This window comes from Coffea eugenioides, chromosome 8 (assembly GCF_003713205.1).
Source record: "Coffea eugenioides isolate CCC68of chromosome 8, Ceug_1.0, whole genome shotgun sequence".
NCBI lineage: Eukaryota > Viridiplantae > Streptophyta > Magnoliopsida > Gentianales > Rubiaceae > Coffea > Coffea eugenioides.
In genome coordinates this window covers 7654535-7672928 of record NC_040042.1, presented here as the reverse complement: position 1 = coordinate 7672928, position 18394 = coordinate 7654535, and the positions used below count along the sequence as shown (strand labels likewise).

At 38.1% G+C, this 18394-nt stretch overlaps 1 protein-coding gene across 1 annotated transcript; it reads left to right on the top strand.

Annotated features, from left to right (window-relative positions):
- Positions 1-13876: 13876 nt before the first annotated feature.
- LOC113780114 (putative disease resistance protein At4g19050) lies at positions 13877-17269 on the top strand. The gene has a single exon (XM_027325931.1). It carries the CDS (start codon positions 13877-13879, stop codon positions 17267-17269), a length of 3393 nt encoding a protein of 1130 aa, XP_027181732.1.
- The last annotated feature ends 1125 nt before the right edge of the window (positions 17270-18394 follow it).

Genomic DNA, 18394 nt, shown 5'->3' with positions numbered 1-18394 from the left:
TGCAGCTCGAGATGCGGGAAAGTACTTGTCTAAGAACTTTTTCTTCAACTGGTCCCACGGGATGATACTACCTGGTGGTAGGTAGTACAGCTAGTCCTTTGCAAAGTACTTCAAGGAGAAGGGGAATGCCCTCATTTTTATTTGCTCTTCTGTGATTTCCGGAGGAATCATACTATTGCATACGACATCAAACTCTTATAAATGCTTGTACGGCTTCTCACCTGGTAAATCGTGAAAAGATGGCAAGAGATGAATTACACCAGATTTTAACTCAAAAGAAGTGTTATCATTTAAATGTGGAAAAGAAATGCACAAGGGCTGCTGATTTAAATCAGGAGCAGCCAACTCTCTCAATGTACGTACATTCGCCATAGTGACTTCTTTCTCGCTCTGAATCACTTGAAGAATCACTCAGCGAGTCGGTTGGTTCACTTTGCAGCTTAGGTCTCTGAGACGTAGCACTGGAGTGCTCTTCTCTAAGTTGTCTGGTCTCTTTTCTTGTCATACGAGCTGTCTTCCCTACCTCGAGGTCGAAAATTAATTCACCTGTATGAGAAGAACGAGGCATGCACTCGAAAAGTACCAGAGAATTAGAGCAAAAATGAATTTAAAAAGAAACAAAAAACTAGCGCCAGTTCCCCTGCAACGGCGCCAAAAATTGACAGTTGTCAGCCTGTGCAATAATAAAAATCTGCTAAACTAAAATTAATTTTTATAAATAGTGGTAAGCAGGGTAGAATCCACAAGGATTAGGTGTAACTGTTTCTTTTCAAATTCACAGTAACCATGGGGTTTTTTGTGCAGAAAATGACAAACAAAGAGATTCAAATAAAATCTAAGAACCTACTAAAAATTAAATAACAAGTTACTAAAATCAAATGAATGATAATTAAGGATCTAGCCAAGAAATAACTTCAGCAATGGTTCACCAAATTGATCATCGATGCAAAATCAATTTCAATAATTTACCAATAAATAGGTTATAACTACCAAACAAGCGATGACAGTCAACCCCTCCTTACCATGTCGGTGACTAAATTACGCCCGTTAATCACTATTCTAATTGAAAAATAATTCTAAATACGCCCGTAAGATTTAATTCTCCAATTGCCTTACGTATTAGAGGAGCCCTATTATAACCAAGTAACGCACTACCAGGGTTATTTTAAATTAGCTCGCGTATCCCCCTGACAGGTGCCGAACCTGTGCAATAATAATTACTAAAAAGTTCTAATTACCACAACAAATAATTATAGAACAAATCCAAGTACTGGAGCAGGGACCCTAGGTGTACAATGGGTTACTTGATTCACCCTGTTTTCGAAAAGTTTGCTTGATCCGATATACCAGATTTGTCTATAAAAATATTAATTTTGCGTACAATGGCAAGTAGGGTCGATTCCACAGGGAGCGGGTAGGAAACTATTTCTTCCCAAGTCAATGGAATAAAATTGAGGGGTTTTAATGGGAGGCAAAAATAAAAAAAAATAAATAAAGCACACTAAACTCAAAACTATTCACAAAGCACAAGTTACTAAAAGTAACAATTATAAATTCTCCCAAAGGATTCAACTGCTCAGGCACGGTCCAATTAAATGATCACTGCAAAGATATTTTATTCATCCGTCACTAGGTTGGTTATAGCTATCAACAAGCTCTGACAACCAGTTTTTTCTTACTTTTTCGACAGTCAAGGTACGACCATTGATTGCTTCTCTAACCAGAAAACAACCCTAAATACGACCGTAGGAATTTAATTATCCAGTTGCATTAAAGTTAGAAGAACCCAACCCTGACCAATAAACACACTAAGAGGGTTTATTTAAATCAGATCTTACGTTTCCCCAACATAAAGCCAATTATGGTGGTTGCCACTAGGTATCAACTAAACGAACAATTACGGATTCAATTTAGTTAATGTAACAGTAGGCTATTAAATTAAATCAAATACCCGGCCGTTGATATTCAATTAATAAAATACCCATGAACAATTAATTCAGAAAACGCATGAATAGCAACAAATTGGAAGAAATAATGAAGATTCGATTAGATCTCATAGATGTTATGGACTGCGCCCTCGCGTCGACCTTTTGAGTAAGCGGAGAAAATTAGCCGCTCCTTCATCCTATGAAGCTGATGTGTTGATTGGATTTCATCAATTAATAATTACCGAAGAATTTGGGGAACGTGAATTATTGAAGAACCAACCGAGAAGGCCCCTGACTCCAACCTTCGTTTTGGGAGCCGCAATTACAAAGCAAAAGGCAAACCGAAATTGTCCAGAGCAAGCATAAAAGTCAAAAAGGAAAATAGCTGTCTGGTCTATTCTAATTGCTACCGAAGAGAAGAAAGAAAAAGGGGAAAAGCGCCTGACAGATCTGGGAAAAGAAAACTAAAGCTAAAAGTATTGATATCACGTGAATCTGGCTTCTTCTTATTTGTAGCGCCGCAGGAGAAAAGCATTAGGAACAAGGCCTTTTGTCCAAGGGCTCTGATCTCACGCCTCTAGTCCATGTAGACCGGGTTTCTTAATTGGGTCACCTGCTGTTGGTCCCGCGGATCCGGCTTTTCGGTAACATCTACCTTTTCTGGCGTGAGCACGCCCTGAGATGAAGGGTCTTCTGAAAATTTGCCTCAAGGGATTACTTTTAACGCCAATCATCTATAATTCATACAAATATGAAATATGAATTAAACCTCAATACTTAGCACAGTAAGTAGCCAGAATTAGGACAAAATAACAGTGTAAAATGTGCCAAATAATTGTTCTATCAAATCCCCCCACACCTAGACAATGCTTGCCCTCAAGCATTTCGGAGCTCAGAAGTACAACCAAGAGAGCAGAGGTCATGTAGTAGTCTATACTAACACAAGTATCCCTTCTTCCTGACAATGTTGCCAAAATTAGGACATACCGGACAGGTAGTAAATCAAAGAAAATATATGAATATTGGGAACGCTCAAATCAACATCACAGATTGGCATTACCATAGGCTTGCACATTCATCACATCTCCACCACTCAAAAGTGAACTAAATACACAAATCAAAGGGATTTTGATAGGGTTGTATTGGGGCTTAGGTAAAAGGCGGGATAGGAAGGTATAGATAGGGGGTAATGTGTCAAAAGAATGTCTGATACCCCCCAACATAACCACAATGATTCACCGGGGAAGTTCCACAAGTAGGGCGTTTCCATTTGCTATTTCCACTGTGCAAGTGTCGAAACTCGTTCCCCTTTTTTTCGCCATTTTTTTTCTCTTTTTTTTTTAATAAACGGCTTGCAAGGCGTGGGCACGCCTTGTAGCCCATAGTCTTCTATTCGTGAGCTGCTTTTTTTTTTTTTGGAGAGGACGTCTAGCAAAGCGTGGGCACGCCCTGGAAGACAGAGTCTTCTATTCACCAGCTTTTTTTTTGCCGATTTCTCCCCTTTCATTTTTTTCCTTTTTTTTCAAATGCACAAAGATAGCATCATAAAAAGTCTACTCTAACAGCACTTGCAACCCCAGATTTGCCCTGCACAAATGATGGAATTTGTGAGAACCTTGAAAATATGTATATAAATATCAATGCATTTTTCATTTGCATTTTTTTTTATTCTTTAATACGTTTTAGCATTATAACTACTTGTTTCTAGTAAGTGCGTAAAGATAATTTTATGCAATAAATAATATAAATGTGTTAAACATTAAATTATTTGGTTTTGTTATGCTAAATTAACATTCTTTGAGTTAGATAATTTTATTGCCTTAAAATAAATTCGTTGAATGCCGATAGTTAGCTTTAATCGTTAAAAATGTCAAGGTGTTAATAGGAACCTTAGTATTAAGATGAAGTCGATAAATTTAGGCAATATCGATACAAGTATTCTTAGAATTCTTTAAAAAAAAAAAAACTTCCATGCAAACTCAAACACTCTCTCGGACAACTCTTTATAACACAAACACTCCTCGGCCGAATGCAATCTTCTACACTCCAACACTCAACCTCCTCCCAACCGCGCACCATTTGCTCTCCACCATCTCACCTCAACCACAAGAACCTCCCTCACCTCGTGATCATCGACCAAGTGAGAGAGAGAGGGAGAGCTTCCATTTCCTTTCTGATCAGAAGCTGGAGCAAGAAAGGAAACCGCGAGCTATAGCTTTGCTGTTCTGTCCGTGAGAGCCGAGCCTACTTCACCCTCTGACCGTTTCATTCTTCACCCTTTTCTTCAACCTCCACCAGCTGTAAACATCCTCAAACCCCAACACCATCACAGCCGCAACCACTGCAACCAGGAACATCACATCCAGTCGCGTGCGAACCGAGAGGGGAGAAACATCAGCTTTCTGTCGCGCGTATAAGCTTCACTGTGAGGTAATTCCTGAGCTAGAATAAGTTGATTAGTGATAGATTGAGCCACCTATGGACATGCATGTTGAGCTGTGCGTTTGGATGATGAAACTGAATCATGAGAAAAATCTGACTTGGAAGAGAAATGGGTCGGCCGAGAGCTTGATTTGGAAATGCAGTCCTTAATCTGCTTATTTGTAACAACCTGAGCTGATAAACATGATTACCTAATTAAGAACAAGATAATTAAGTCTTGCATGAGGTTAATCAGTCCGGCTAAAAAATAATAATAATAATAATACAAAGCAGTAAATTGACGCATGCAAGTCATCCAAGCTCGGTTGAGCTTAATCTAGAATAATGCCGTTTTACTTGGTTTAATTGTGTCGTTCTGAGCTTACAACTGTGATTAACTAACTAGAAACTAAGTGTTTAAGCTTTGCATGCAGCTCAATAGCTCGGTTAAGCAAGAAAAGGAATAATGAAACAGAAATCCGATGCATGCAACCTCATCCGAGGCTAGCTGAACCAATTTCTGGAAATTTGGATGATTTCTGTTGCTGACCGAATCTGATTTTTAATCAGAAATGTTAATTGACTAGCTAAGTATTTGCATGTCAGAATTTAGAACCTAATACCATATTTTAGCCGAGGGAAAAATTGGATTTATGATCAACTAAGTGCTGGAAATTTCTGGTAGCTGAGAGGTTGAACTGGAATTTTTTTTCAGTTTGTTTTTGGAATTTTCTTTGGCAAATGATGTGTAGAAATGCATGAGAAATATGTGTTTAAGCTTGGTAAGCTGTGACGATGTGAAAACCTTGATACGGTTGATAATCTGGTTGGAAATGTTGAAGCAAGTGTTGGAATTTTTCAGCTTAGCCAAGAGAGGAAGAAGAAAGAATTTTTCCAGATTTCTTTTGCGAATCTTGAGTTCCAAATTTTTATATTAAAGTTTGATTTGCTGTAGAATATCACACTATTGTTGAATTCTATCTTATAATCTATTAAGAGGATTATACATGTGAATTTTGGGGTGACAATGTATTTTTACGGCTAAAATATGGAGATGGAATCCTTGGCATTGGAAAGGATATTTTGGAATAAAAATTTCTAGAGAATGTCTAATCGGTAACCGTCTATGAACAATGAGATTCTGGTTCCAATCTTGGATAAAATATGGTTGCAAATCGTGTCCTTGTGGTCACGTGCATGTTAGTAATTTTAAACATTTGAATTTTTGGTTAACTTGCTGTGAGAATTGATTGTTAGACGCTAAGAGCTAATGATTGATGAAGCTCTTGGCCATTCGAGTAATTTTTGCAAGAGTTAAATCTTGATTAGAATTTGACTTGTTGAAAAATAGGGCTAATGATTGACGAAACCCTAGTGATATTGATTGAAAAGTGATTTTGCTATATTGGCAAACCTGGAATATAATGTGCCTATGGATCGAAATCGTGAAGTCCGTTTAGGTCCTGCGAACTTGAGTTTTTTTTTTTTAAATCAAACTACGTGAATATATTCGGATCAGTATTGAGCTACAAAATCTGGTATAATATGATAGTATTAGAAGTTCAAGAGTCGGGAATTGTAAAACATTGCAGAATAATTATTTCTCTCTTTAGCTTAAACTAGACGTATTATTTTTAGATAATGATTACACTAGTTCTAAACTTTAGATTTCCTTAAAAATTGTCCCGACCAATTGTTTTAGAAAGCTTGTTTGGCAAGAAAACTCACCTCAAGTAACGTAGACCTAGTTGCACTTTTAGAAAGAAAAAAAATATATATTTCTAAAGAAACTACGTGGAATATTTTACTACTTTCACTAGTTTTAATTCCAAATGGATTGCTGATTTACTTGGGGAAAATAAACTAGGGGTATACGAGATAATCTTTAATATATAAAAACCAAGAATTTGTATAGTAAAACTTATAATGTTAAAACTTGGTTTTCTAGGGTTTAGCGAGGACGCGGACTTCGATTCCCAACTTGATCTGTGACTTCACTCTTGGTGAGTGTCCCTGCTTGTTCTATGCTTATTTGGTTAAAGTGCTTTCATGACTCGATATGCGATAATTGGAAAACGATTGCTGATCCATCGAAGTGAGCAGTGTGTACTTTATCACACTAGCCTTTCGAGTGGTGACTTGTTTAAAGTGTTTTTCCTTACGCTTGCTATAAGTGTTGGACGTCGAGTCGTTGGGTGAATCCCTCGACCAGTCTATAAGTGTTAGACGTAAAGTCGTTGGGTGAATCTCTCGACCAGTCTATAAGTGTTGGACTTAACGTCGTTGGGTGAACCCTCGACCAGTCTAAGGTATACTCGAGTATTACCACTTTCATGCTTGGCGTGCGGGCTCGGTACAGGGGTAAGATTGGTGGTTGGAGTTAAGAAAAATAAAAAGATCTACACGGACCTTAGGTAGTGAAAGTTGACGGAGGGTCGACTACGTAAATTTTGATCAAGCTCGTGGGGAAATGGCTCCTGAGAGCCCTGTATCCTATCTTGTGCTATTAAATGCTTTCCTAATTGTTTACTTTAATTGAAGTTAATACTCGCTATTTATTTTATGGGATTGCATGTTTTGGGGCACCACTGAATTTTAGCTCACTCCACGTTTATTTGTTTTCCTTGACAGGTCCTGACATTTGAGAGATCTGAAATCCATTTGTATTTTGCTATGAATGTATCTGAATCTTATGACTTCACTTTGCAGCTTGTAACGTAAAATTTTATCCACGTCACTAATCGGATTGGGAATGTGTTAAGTATTAGGCAGCCTCTTGTCTTGGGTTGCCACTTGAAGCTGGAAAGGTATAAACCTTAAGTTTGTCTTTTGGCTTGTATGAATTTGTTATTTGGGATTGTTTAAACTTTACGTTATGGGTTGTAACGCGTAAGCTATCTAAGAATCGACGATTAGCCATCTTAAAATACTGTTATCTCTGAAGTTAATGTGATTTTAGTAAGTGGTCTATTTTGGGAGAATCGATATTGTAATAGCTTAAGATATACTTCGGAAGGATTTCGGTTAATTTCTTGCGTGAGTCCTGGCGAGAGTTAGACAGACGGCCCGCCAACCCTCTGGTTCGCCTTAGGGGGAATTGGGGTCGCCACAGAATTCAGACATCCCTTGACAACACATGGGTGAACAAGAAAGGCTAAAGAGGTCCTGGGTTATCAACATGGCTAACAAACAAACTCGACGGATAAAAGCTCAAATTGGTTTACTATTGGGAGACAAGATGAAGGCATGGTTTTTAGGAAGTTAAAGGAGGTTTAATCCTAAATGCCGTTATCATTTCAAATGCATCCAGTTCAACAAAATGTGGTCTCAACTTGTATAAAATAGCAAGTTCTAGAATGCCAATACCATATGTGATACCCACTCAATCAAACAAAAATAGAGCAAACAAGAATAATGTGCTCATGCATGGCTCAAAACCTCCCAAAAGTTTCAAGAATGGGTCAAGTCCAGCATATTCAACATTCAACACTATTGTCAAGAAAAAACAAAATGCATAGCTAGTATATATAACCATATACCCATGCACCTTGATTGTGCATTCCATCACATCAATAATAATGGAAGCATCCCCCCACACGTAATACCAACATTGTCCTCAATGTAGAAAACATGAATGAAGTATAAGGAGAAAAGGAAAGAAACTTCCCTGACCACCGAGAAGGTACAACAAGACACTAAGGCGGAGGAGGGTGAGGTGGTTGGAATCCAATGTGAGCATATAAAGCTGTCTGATGAGAGAGATAGTGACGGTGGTGGGCAGTGGCGTATGATGAATGGCGTGAGGAGGAGAGAAAAAGTTTCTAGTGGCGGTGGACAAGGGGGAAACCGTGGAAAACTCAGACAAAACAAAAGAAATTGAAAAGTAGAAGCTGAGACAATGAAAATTGACAAGACCATACAAGACAAGAAAAGAGAAAAGTAGAAAGTGGGTTTAAAGAGGGTCTTGGTCAATTTTCGACTTTCGTTGGCACAAAAGCTGGAAGGTGTGGGCACGCCTTGGAAGCTATAGTTTTCTGACCGTCAATTCCAAAACTTCATTCCTTAGGCGTGATCACCTAGCATGGGCATGTCTAACAGTCAGCTTCCTATCACAAAACAACAATCCACTAAATGACATTAACACTTAACAAAAATTCAAAAACATAAGAAAACTAAAACAAAAGAAGCCTTGGGTTGCTTCCCAAGTAGCGCCTTTCTTTAATGTTTTTGGCTAGACATCGTCATATTTATTCATGGAGGACAAAATCGTGTAGCTCGTCTCAGTGCTTCGTCTTCTATGTATCCTTGATATCCCTCGTAAATAAAGTAATCCTTAAGCACACGAGGTATGGTCTTCCATGGATTAGTAGATGGCTCTAAACAAGTCGATAAGAATCTTATTTCTTCACTTACTCCTCCATCACGAACACTTACTGGTTCGAAATATTTTTTCATCATAACTCTTAACTTATTCCTATCATGAAACTGAAAATATTCTGGTATAATAAAATCAATTTCACTAACAGGAATTGAAGAATAGGAGTTAGGTAAATATTGATTAAAGACTGGAGGAGATCTCACCGCATTTGGAGATTGTTCACTGGATTCATTCACTTGAACGCTTTGATATTGGGGTTCCATTTCTTGTACTTCAATTTTCTTTTTAAATGCATTTTCAGATTCTTTTTCTTGAGACTCTTGCAGTTCCCTGTTACTTGTCAGGATAATTATGCCCTCATCTTCATCATGATCGATAATCGTCTGTGAGGGCAATTCTTCACTCATTTGAGAAGTCAATTGCATTATTCTAGATGTCATTTGATCCATTTGATCTGCCAAGTTACGCATGCTCGCTTGTGTCTCTTGATGAAATTGATATGTGTTAGTAGCTAATAATTCAATCATTTCTTCAAGAGACATACCTGACATAGATGATGGTTGTTGAGACTCTTGCTGTTGAAAACCTATTGACCTTTGTTCATAATTAAAATTGGAATCATCCCACCATCCTTGATCATACCCATTTGAATAAGGGTCATACCATGTTTGATATTGAGGTGAAAAATCTCCAAAAGTATTGATTGGAGCACCTGGGCCATCTTGAAATGCGGGATATATGTTAGTTGATTGACCTGAGGCAAAATAAGTTCGACAATTCGCAACAGCCCATTGATCATTAGAAAAAGCATGAGTCTCATAACCCCATCTAGAAATAAAATTCACTCTATCACCAAAATACGGAATGTTAGTAGCCATAAAAAAAAAGATGAACTAAAGAAGAAACAAATTAATCAAGTACCAGTCCCCGACAACGGCGCCAAAAATTGACAGGTGCCGAACCTGTGCAATAATAAATACTAAAAAGTCCTAATTACCACCACAAATAATTATAGAACAAATCCAAGTACTGGAACAGGGACCATAGGTGTGCAATAGGTTACTTGATTCACCATATTCCCGAAAAGATTGCTTGATCCGATATACCAGATTTGTCTATAAAAATATTAATTTTGCGTACAATGGCAAGTAGGGTCGATTTCACAGGGAGCGGGTATTTCTTCCCAAGTCAACAGAATAAAATTGAGGGGTTTTTAATGGGAGGCAAATAAAAAAATAAAAATAAAAATAAAGCACAAGTTACTAAAAGTAGCAATTAATAAAATTCTACCCAAAGGATCAACTGCTCAGGCACGGTCCAATTAAATGATCACCGATGTAAAGATATTTTATTCATCCGTCACTAGGTTGGTTATAGCTATCAACAAGCTCTGACAACCAGTTTTTCCTTACTTTTTCGACAGTCAAGGTATGACCATTGACTGCTTCTCTAACCAGAAAACAACCCTAGATACGACCGTAGGAATTTAATTATCCAGTTGCATTAAAGTTAGAAGAACCCAACCCTGACCAATAAACACACTAAGAGAGTTTATTTAAATCAGATCTTACGTTTCCCCAACATAAAGCCAATTATGGTGGTTGCCACTAGGTATCAACTAAACGAATAATTACGGATTCAATTTAGTTAATGTGACAGTAGGCTATTAAATTAAATCAAATACCCGGTCGTTGATATTCAATTAATAAAATACCCATGAATAATTAATTCAGGAAACACATGAATAGCAACAAATTGGAAGAAATAATGAAGATTCGATTAGATCTCACAGATGTTATGGACCGCGCCCTCGCGTCGACCTTTGGGTAGAGGAGAAAATTAGTCGCTCCTCATCCTATCAAACTCGCATGTGTTGATTGATTTCATTCAATTAATTGCCGAAGAATTGGGGAAAGTGAATTAATTGAAGAAACAACCGAGAAGGCCTTGACTCCACCTTCGTTTTGGAGCCGCAATTACAAAGCAAAAGGCTAACCGAAATTGTCCAGAGCAAGCATAAAAGTCAAAAAGGAAAATAGCCGTCTGGCCTATTCTAATTGCTACCGAAGAGAAGAAAGAAAAAGGGAAAAAGCGTCTGACAGATCTGGAAAAAGAAAACTAAAGCTAAAAGTATTGATATCACGTGAATCTGGCTTCTTCTTATTTGTAGCGCCGCAGGAGAAAAGCATTAGGAACAAGGCCTTTTGTCCAAGGGCTCTGATCTCACGCCTCTAGTCCACGTAGACCGGGTTTTTTAATTAGGTCTCCTGCTGTTGGTCCTGCGGATCTGGCTTTTCGGTAACATCTACCTTTTCTGGCGTGGGCACGCCCTAAGATGAAGGGTCTTCTAGAAATTTGTCTCAAGGGATTACTTTTAACGCCAATCATCTATAATTCATACAAATATGAAATATGAGTTAAACCTCAATACTTAGCACAGTAAGTAGCCAAAATTAGGACAAAATAACAGTACAAAATGTGTCAAATAATTGTTCTATCACCCCTGACACAAACCTAATCATGCCAATTGTCACTAATTTAGAGCAATCAGACAATTACGGATCTAACGCCCCAATTGACAATAGACTCCCAAATTAACTAATTATCCGGATCCAAGACAATCAATTAATTAAGAATCACAAACACTGTAACCAAGAAATACGCGAATATCAATAAATTAAAGAAAAAGATAAAATTAAATTGATCTCATAATTTTTAGGTGAACCAAAGCATCCATTGTTCTCTGACTAGAGTGCGAAAATTAGTTCATATTTGATGAGAGGAAACCATACAAAACTGAAGCAGAAGCTGCGACCATCGTCTTGCGTAATTGAGAAAATTCAACCTATTCGAGCAGTCAAGACAACCGAGGCTACAAGGAAAGTTCAATGCTTCCACTTTTTCTCACATCCGACGGAAGCAAAAATGCTCAAAGACAAGGAGGGAAAAGTCAAAGAAAAACAACTCCTAAGTGCTCCTCACATGCGCAGGAGAAGTCCTACTCAAAAGCATGGAAAAGAAAAAAAATCCAAGCTCCGTTCCCAATTCCTATCTAATTCTCCCCAAACCGCGTGGTCCAAATATCTGCCCTCCAAGGAATAATGAAGTCTCCCCGTCCGCTGTCTTTGCTACAATTACCAAAATGGGCATAAGTTTTCCTTTTCCGAAAATGCCCCTGCGATAATCTCTGTTACCTGGGCTCCTTCCCTATCAAATTGGCACTTGTTATCATATTTTCGTTCTACTCCCCGAAATAAAGCCAAGATATCAAAAATGAGTAGAATCTAATAATTAATCCACATCGAGTCAGGTAATAGAGAAAATTAATAATAAAATAAATGATAAAATTGTAACCTATCATGGATGCAGAAGGATCTTTTTGACATTGAATAACTATTGTGATGTTGGGTAGAAAATAACTTATTCTGGAATATGATCCTAAAAGGTGTGAAATTTAACTGGAAGAAGTTAGTCCTTAATGGAAAATAAAATCTAGTGTCCTTTACCCCGTAGCTGAGAATCTTGTTATGTTGAAAACCTGGTGGGAGATTAATTTGCTTCAAAAGTAAAATTTCCTGTGAAATTTATGAAAATCAGTAAAGATTTAAGCTGAGAAAATTTTAACTAGAACTTATGTGTGTTTTGACTGTGTCAGTGTGAAAGGTTTAATTGGAGGAAGAGTGGTCTAGATTAGTTTGTCCGAATGCTAAATGTGGGAAAAGATGGCCATTACTCGTCTCAATCTTCGTTTAATCTCCATCCAACGCATTGTTGTAGATATAGTCGATATTGTTCACATTTATCTGTCTTGATCTTCAGAGAGTGCTGTTATATTCTGGGCTCATGGACTTTTAGTTGTCAATGGTGGCAATTTCAACTGTAGAAAAATTGTAGCATTTGTTTGCATCTCCTGCATTACTTTCCTTAGAGCCATGAAGTCGCTTGGTTTAGATATTTGGACAGTTGTATCCAGAATCCATGAGCTTGTGGAAATGTCCTCTTTGCATTGTTTTTCATCACTAGTTTTAGCCTTTACATTTTAACCTTCTTGTGTTTAAGCAGTTGATACGTTTCTCACCACTTTGCTTCATCTATTATCCTATAACAATTTTCTTAGAAAAACTTTTATTTTCTATTAGATTTGGATAATAGATAGAGATCTGGCATTCATTTGAAGCTATAAATAAGACGGTGCGCAGTTGTTATGTCTCTGGGCAAGGTTGAGGTAGCAAGACCCATGACGTTGTTGAGGAATTGATGGTGGGCATATCCATAATAGATCAATGGCTAACAGAAAGGCACATGTGCACATAAAGAAAAACCAAGATCACATTTATAAGCTAATGAACACATACTTTATGTTGATGTGCACATATATGTTTGCACGTTTTCAAGTATTTGGTGGACTTACGGTACCAGTTGGGCATGCATTGTGATAATTTTTATGCTTCATTCCTAACAAAGGTTCATGCCATAGCCAGTTTTGATTTTAATAGTATTACAATTTCTTTCTTTCTTGCTGGAATGTGTAACCATTTGCACCATAATACAGGTGTTTTGGAGTGGCACATTGGCAATGGACCAGAATAGTGTGGAACAAGAAGCAACAAGAATTCTTGAACTTCTCATGGAACGAAATGTATCCACCATCGTTCTTTCTGGGAAATCAGGAACTGGAAAAACATGGATGGCAAGAAAAGTTGGTCTGCTCGCAGTCACAAATGAAAGAGTTGACATTATGCTTTGGATTTCTTTGAGTGTTAGGCATGATGAGATGTCTCTCTATGAGCATATTGCTCATCAGTTGTCTCTACTTTCCACTTCTGCGGAGCTGGAAATTGATGATATCGAGCAGGTACAGAATGACAATGGTAAGGAGGAAACCTTGGATGACTCGAAAGAAAAGGTGCAGAAAAAACTTTCAGCTAGTAATGTTCTTCAAGGGATACTTGTAATTTTAGATGATGAAGGAAACAAAATGAGAGAAGAGGACTTAGAGCAAGTCCTTCAGTTTATCCAGCAGAACGCCTACCGGTAGTCAATACAAGTTGCTGATGGAGATGGACAACAAAAATTTAAGGTGCTAATAACTTCTAAGAATGAAGATATAAGGCACCAAACTCAGGGGGATAAGAAAGTGATTGGGATGATGCGTCTAACTCCAGAAATGTCAATTTCTTTGTTAAAGAAAGGAACTGTGGCAAAAGTTTTTGAAATTTCAGGTGTTGAAATTTTAGTTAAAAACTTCATCGATAAAAAAGAAGGTCTTACACCTGGAGAAGTAGCCTTGCTTGCAAAATTACTAAGTTACCATCAACAAGATTCCAAAGTGCAGGATCTGCAACAGGCTTTGGAAGAAGCATGGGGTCGTGATGACTACAATTACACCCTGTTGCTCTCAAGTGGATATGAAAGGGTGTCAGATCATATTTTAGTTGACTTTTCTTGGCAGGGCAGCCATTTCTTCCGTGACCATGGATCTGTTCACTACTGTGAGCTGATATCATACTGGATACTAGAAGGATATCTTAGTCCTTTTAACAGTCTTGAGGAGGCTTATGAGGAGGGGCACCGCGTTTTGATGCAGCTTATGTACTGTCAAATGCTGAAAGAAGTAAGTGATGATTTCCTCCAAATGGTCAGCGGAACTGTACTTATTAACTACCATCGTCAGGGATATGGTGGAATCGCTAATCTGGGGTTGGCTAATGTTCTTGTGAATGGTAATGATTGGCATGGTATTGGAAAAGTCACTTTGATGGATGGTGTGATCAGAACACTTGTCAATCATAAAAAAGTGCAGCCATTAAAAGTACTTTTACTTGATGGGAGTGCTCTCAGCGGGCAAGATCTGAATAGTCTCCTACTGAACAATCAGGAGCTGCAAATTCTGGGTCTTTTCAGCCTCAGAATTACATCATTGCCTCGTTGCTTCTGCGACTTGAAAAAACTGAACGTTCTTGTGCTCAGGGACTGTGATTTCTTAGAAAAGATTGATGAAATTGCAGAGCTAATGACATTAACTGTCCTTGAAGTATCTGGTTCTTGCTTGATAGATAGTATACCAGATAACTTTTTTCAGCAAATGACCCAACTTCGTTCCCTCCACTTCTCTGACCTTCAGATTAAAGTCTTGCCTAAATCTTTTTATGACCTTTCAGAACTCCGCTGGCTTATTCTAAAGGGCTTGTCTCATTTGACAGAGTTGAAGAGTCTGAAGAAGTGTCAAAAACTTATGGTTGTTGATCTTTCTGGTGCTGCCTCCTTGCCAACTTTTCCAGAAAAGAACTTGAAATCATTGCCGAAACTTCAAACGTTAAATCTTTCAAACACCAAGATCAAATCTTTGCCTATTCTTCATGAAACCAAGGAGCTTACTCATCTATCAGTTAGTGGTTGTAGCAACATGGATAGACTGCCCAGCATTCGGTCTCTAACTAATCTGCAAGTTCTTGATATTTCATGGTCAGCGATAATGGATTTCCAGGACAAGTCATTCGAAATTAATAGCAGTCTGAAGGTCCTTGACTTATCTGGAACTGCGATTCCTTGGGTACCTTTTAACATCAGCAAACCTTGTGAGTTTTATTTGAGTTGCTGTTCTGAGATAAAATACATGAACTGTGTTGAATCTCCCAAAGAGCTAGAGATACTTGACTTTTCAGGTGCCTGTAATCTTGTCAAAATCGAAGCAAAGTTCTTTGATTGTTTAGAAAAACTTCGAGTTCTCAACCTGTCAAAAACAAAAGTCAAAGATCTGCCATGCCTTTCTGCTCTCAAAAACCTCCATCAGCTATTACTTTCAGGTTGTTTGAATCTGGAGAAGTTGCCGAGCTTGGCTTTGAGAAAGCTAGAAGAGCTTGATCTATCGAACTGCCAAGCTTTGACCATGATAGAAGATATATCTTTTCAGCATCTACCTCGCCTTCGGCGACTTATCTTCTCCAATGCTAAGATTGAACACTTACCAGACCTCAACTCCCTGTCAAATCTTGAGGAGCTAAATTTGAGTGGTGTTATATCAATTGAAAGAGTTGATTTCATTGAGCATATGAGTAAACTTCAGTATCTAAACCTCTATGAGACCTTACTTGAACAGCTATCCAGCTTATCAAATGTCAAAGGCCTTAAGCATCTGTTTTTAAGTGCCTGTCAACAACTGGAGGCTCTTCCACCCTTAGAAGTACATCACAACCTTGAGACTCTTGATCTTTCACAAACAGCAATAATGCAATTGCCATTCTTAGGAAATTTGAGCAACCTGCGCACTCTTTTGCTTAATGACTGTTCAAGCTTGGAAGACTTTGAAAACCTCGAGATGCTTCACATATCTCGAGTAGAAAATCTCCCTTGTGGAATCTCAAATTTGACTCAGCTGCAGTGTCTTGCTTTGCCCAGTAAAAAGAAAAATATTCAAGCTGCTGATAGCAACAAGGCAACTGGCTGGCACCAAAAGCCGAGTGAATTACATTGGTCATTTTCGATTGTTGATGGAATGGTATCAAATACTGGCAGAGCTTTAATATCGTATAATGATTCACTATTTGTTGAATTCCTGGGCAGCAATCCTTCTTTATTGGATACTACCTCAAATCATTTACTTATCTCTGTTCATCCTATTGAGGTGCAAAATGGAGCAGAAGACTTGGTTTTCCACAAAGATGAATTGATTTTCAGAGATATTTATCAGGTATCTAGGCACTTCTCGAAATCATCAGGGCAGTTGATGGAGATTCATCATCATAGCACTTTTCCCTGGGGTTCTGAGACTGTACTTCGTAATGCCGAGTATGTCTTCATGTTTCATAATTTGTTTTGCAAATTATTATCTAATCTGGGTGCTGACAACATCAGGATGATGAAAGGCCGTTGGATTGAGGGATGTGAAAATATGGAGTTTGTAGTCAAGACAAATGACTTGGTAAATGGTAGTGAATTGGGGATAGCACTTGAGATTTTGTGGATCTCGAGTGCTCCAAGTATAAGCAGTATATGCAGTGGAGACCTACAGTTTGGGAGCTTGCAGAATCTGAAGTGCTTGTATCTAGATTGTTGCCCAAAGTTGTCAACGGTTTGCATTTCAGCCCACTTCCTGCAAAAGCTTGAAATTCTGCATGTCAAATTTTGTGAGAATTTGGAGACTCTGTTTAACAATGAAGTAGAAGGGCACAAACTACCGAACTTGCGAAGATTGTGCTTGTGGGAACTACCAGAACTGAAAAGCATTGGGTGCATGATGCCGTCTCTACAACTTTTGGATGTTGGCGAGTGTCCAATGCTTGGATACATACTATCTGGAGGTCAGCATGCTATTTCCTTGAGCCACATGCTAGGAAATCTGGAGGTCCTGAAGGTCAGATTCTGTGACAACTTGGAAACTTTGTTTGTGGGCATCACATTAGATAATTGTTTATTCCCAAGCTTACATACAGTTCAGCTGTGGGATTTACCAAAGCTGGGCAGCATTGGCACTAATTTGCCACCTCTGCAGAAATCCATTATCAGGGACTGCCCCAAACTAGTTATTCTATGCCATGATTGACCACATCTCAAGATTTATACTGCATAATTCCCTAAGATGTGCTAAAGGGAAGATGTTAACTGTGGTATGAATGCTTGAGGGCTGTATTCTCAACATGTTACCAGCTGCTCGTGCCTTTGACTTTTATTGGTTAGCTTAGAATGAGTCGTGCCTTTGACATCTTGAAAGACTGTCATTTTCCACACATGGGGGCCATGTTTAACATACTACGAACTTTGTGTGACACATGTATGACCTTAATGCAGTTCCAGTTTTAAAAATTACAGTTCTCTGCAACACTAAGTTCTCACCTCCTATAACGGCCAAAAACAGCTATGAATGCCCATTCCTAGCGTATCTGTTTACTCTGTTTTCTCTTCAATATCTGCTCCTACTCTTCATTTGTAATAGTTCCTCCATCTTCCTTGGGCAATCGATTGCTCATACTTCATACGCCTTTGATCATCTGCTGGATCTGGAAGGATCACTTGTGACAATGGCGACATTTGTCCCCACTGCCTCCATACCCCTTGTATATATAGTAGCGTATGGACTCATGAAAATTTCAAAAAACACTGGTAAATTCAACACTCTGCCCCCACTGAAGCACTAACAAGATTTAACAATAAATAAGATAAGGTCTGTACTATTTACTACTGGTTTTACTTGGACTATGTAAACTACGCATTAGCTTATTATTTTTTATTGATTGAAACAATAACTTAACAATGAGGTTTCGTCTCAGTAAGCAATTGCCCTTTGGGTATGGTTGTGGATTCACCTTACTTTCCGGGTGTGTGTGTGATTAATATTTGTTGAAAGAGGTTTTGTCTCAGTAGCAATATATTTTTAAGAAGGGATAATTTCAGAAACCTCCACAAAGGTTTGTGACTATTTCACTGACCTCCCTTTAGTTTCAAAAATTACACTAACCTCCATTAAGATTTATTATATTGTAACATCTATGTCCAACAAGCAATTAAAAAGTGATATTAGGAGAGAGAAAATAACTTGATTCCACCATTGTCCCTCATCTATTACACTATTTAGTTAACTAATACTAGCCCACACATTAAAGAAAAATACATGAATTTGTTGATTATCATCATGGGATCAATTCACATATATCATGGGATCAAACTCATT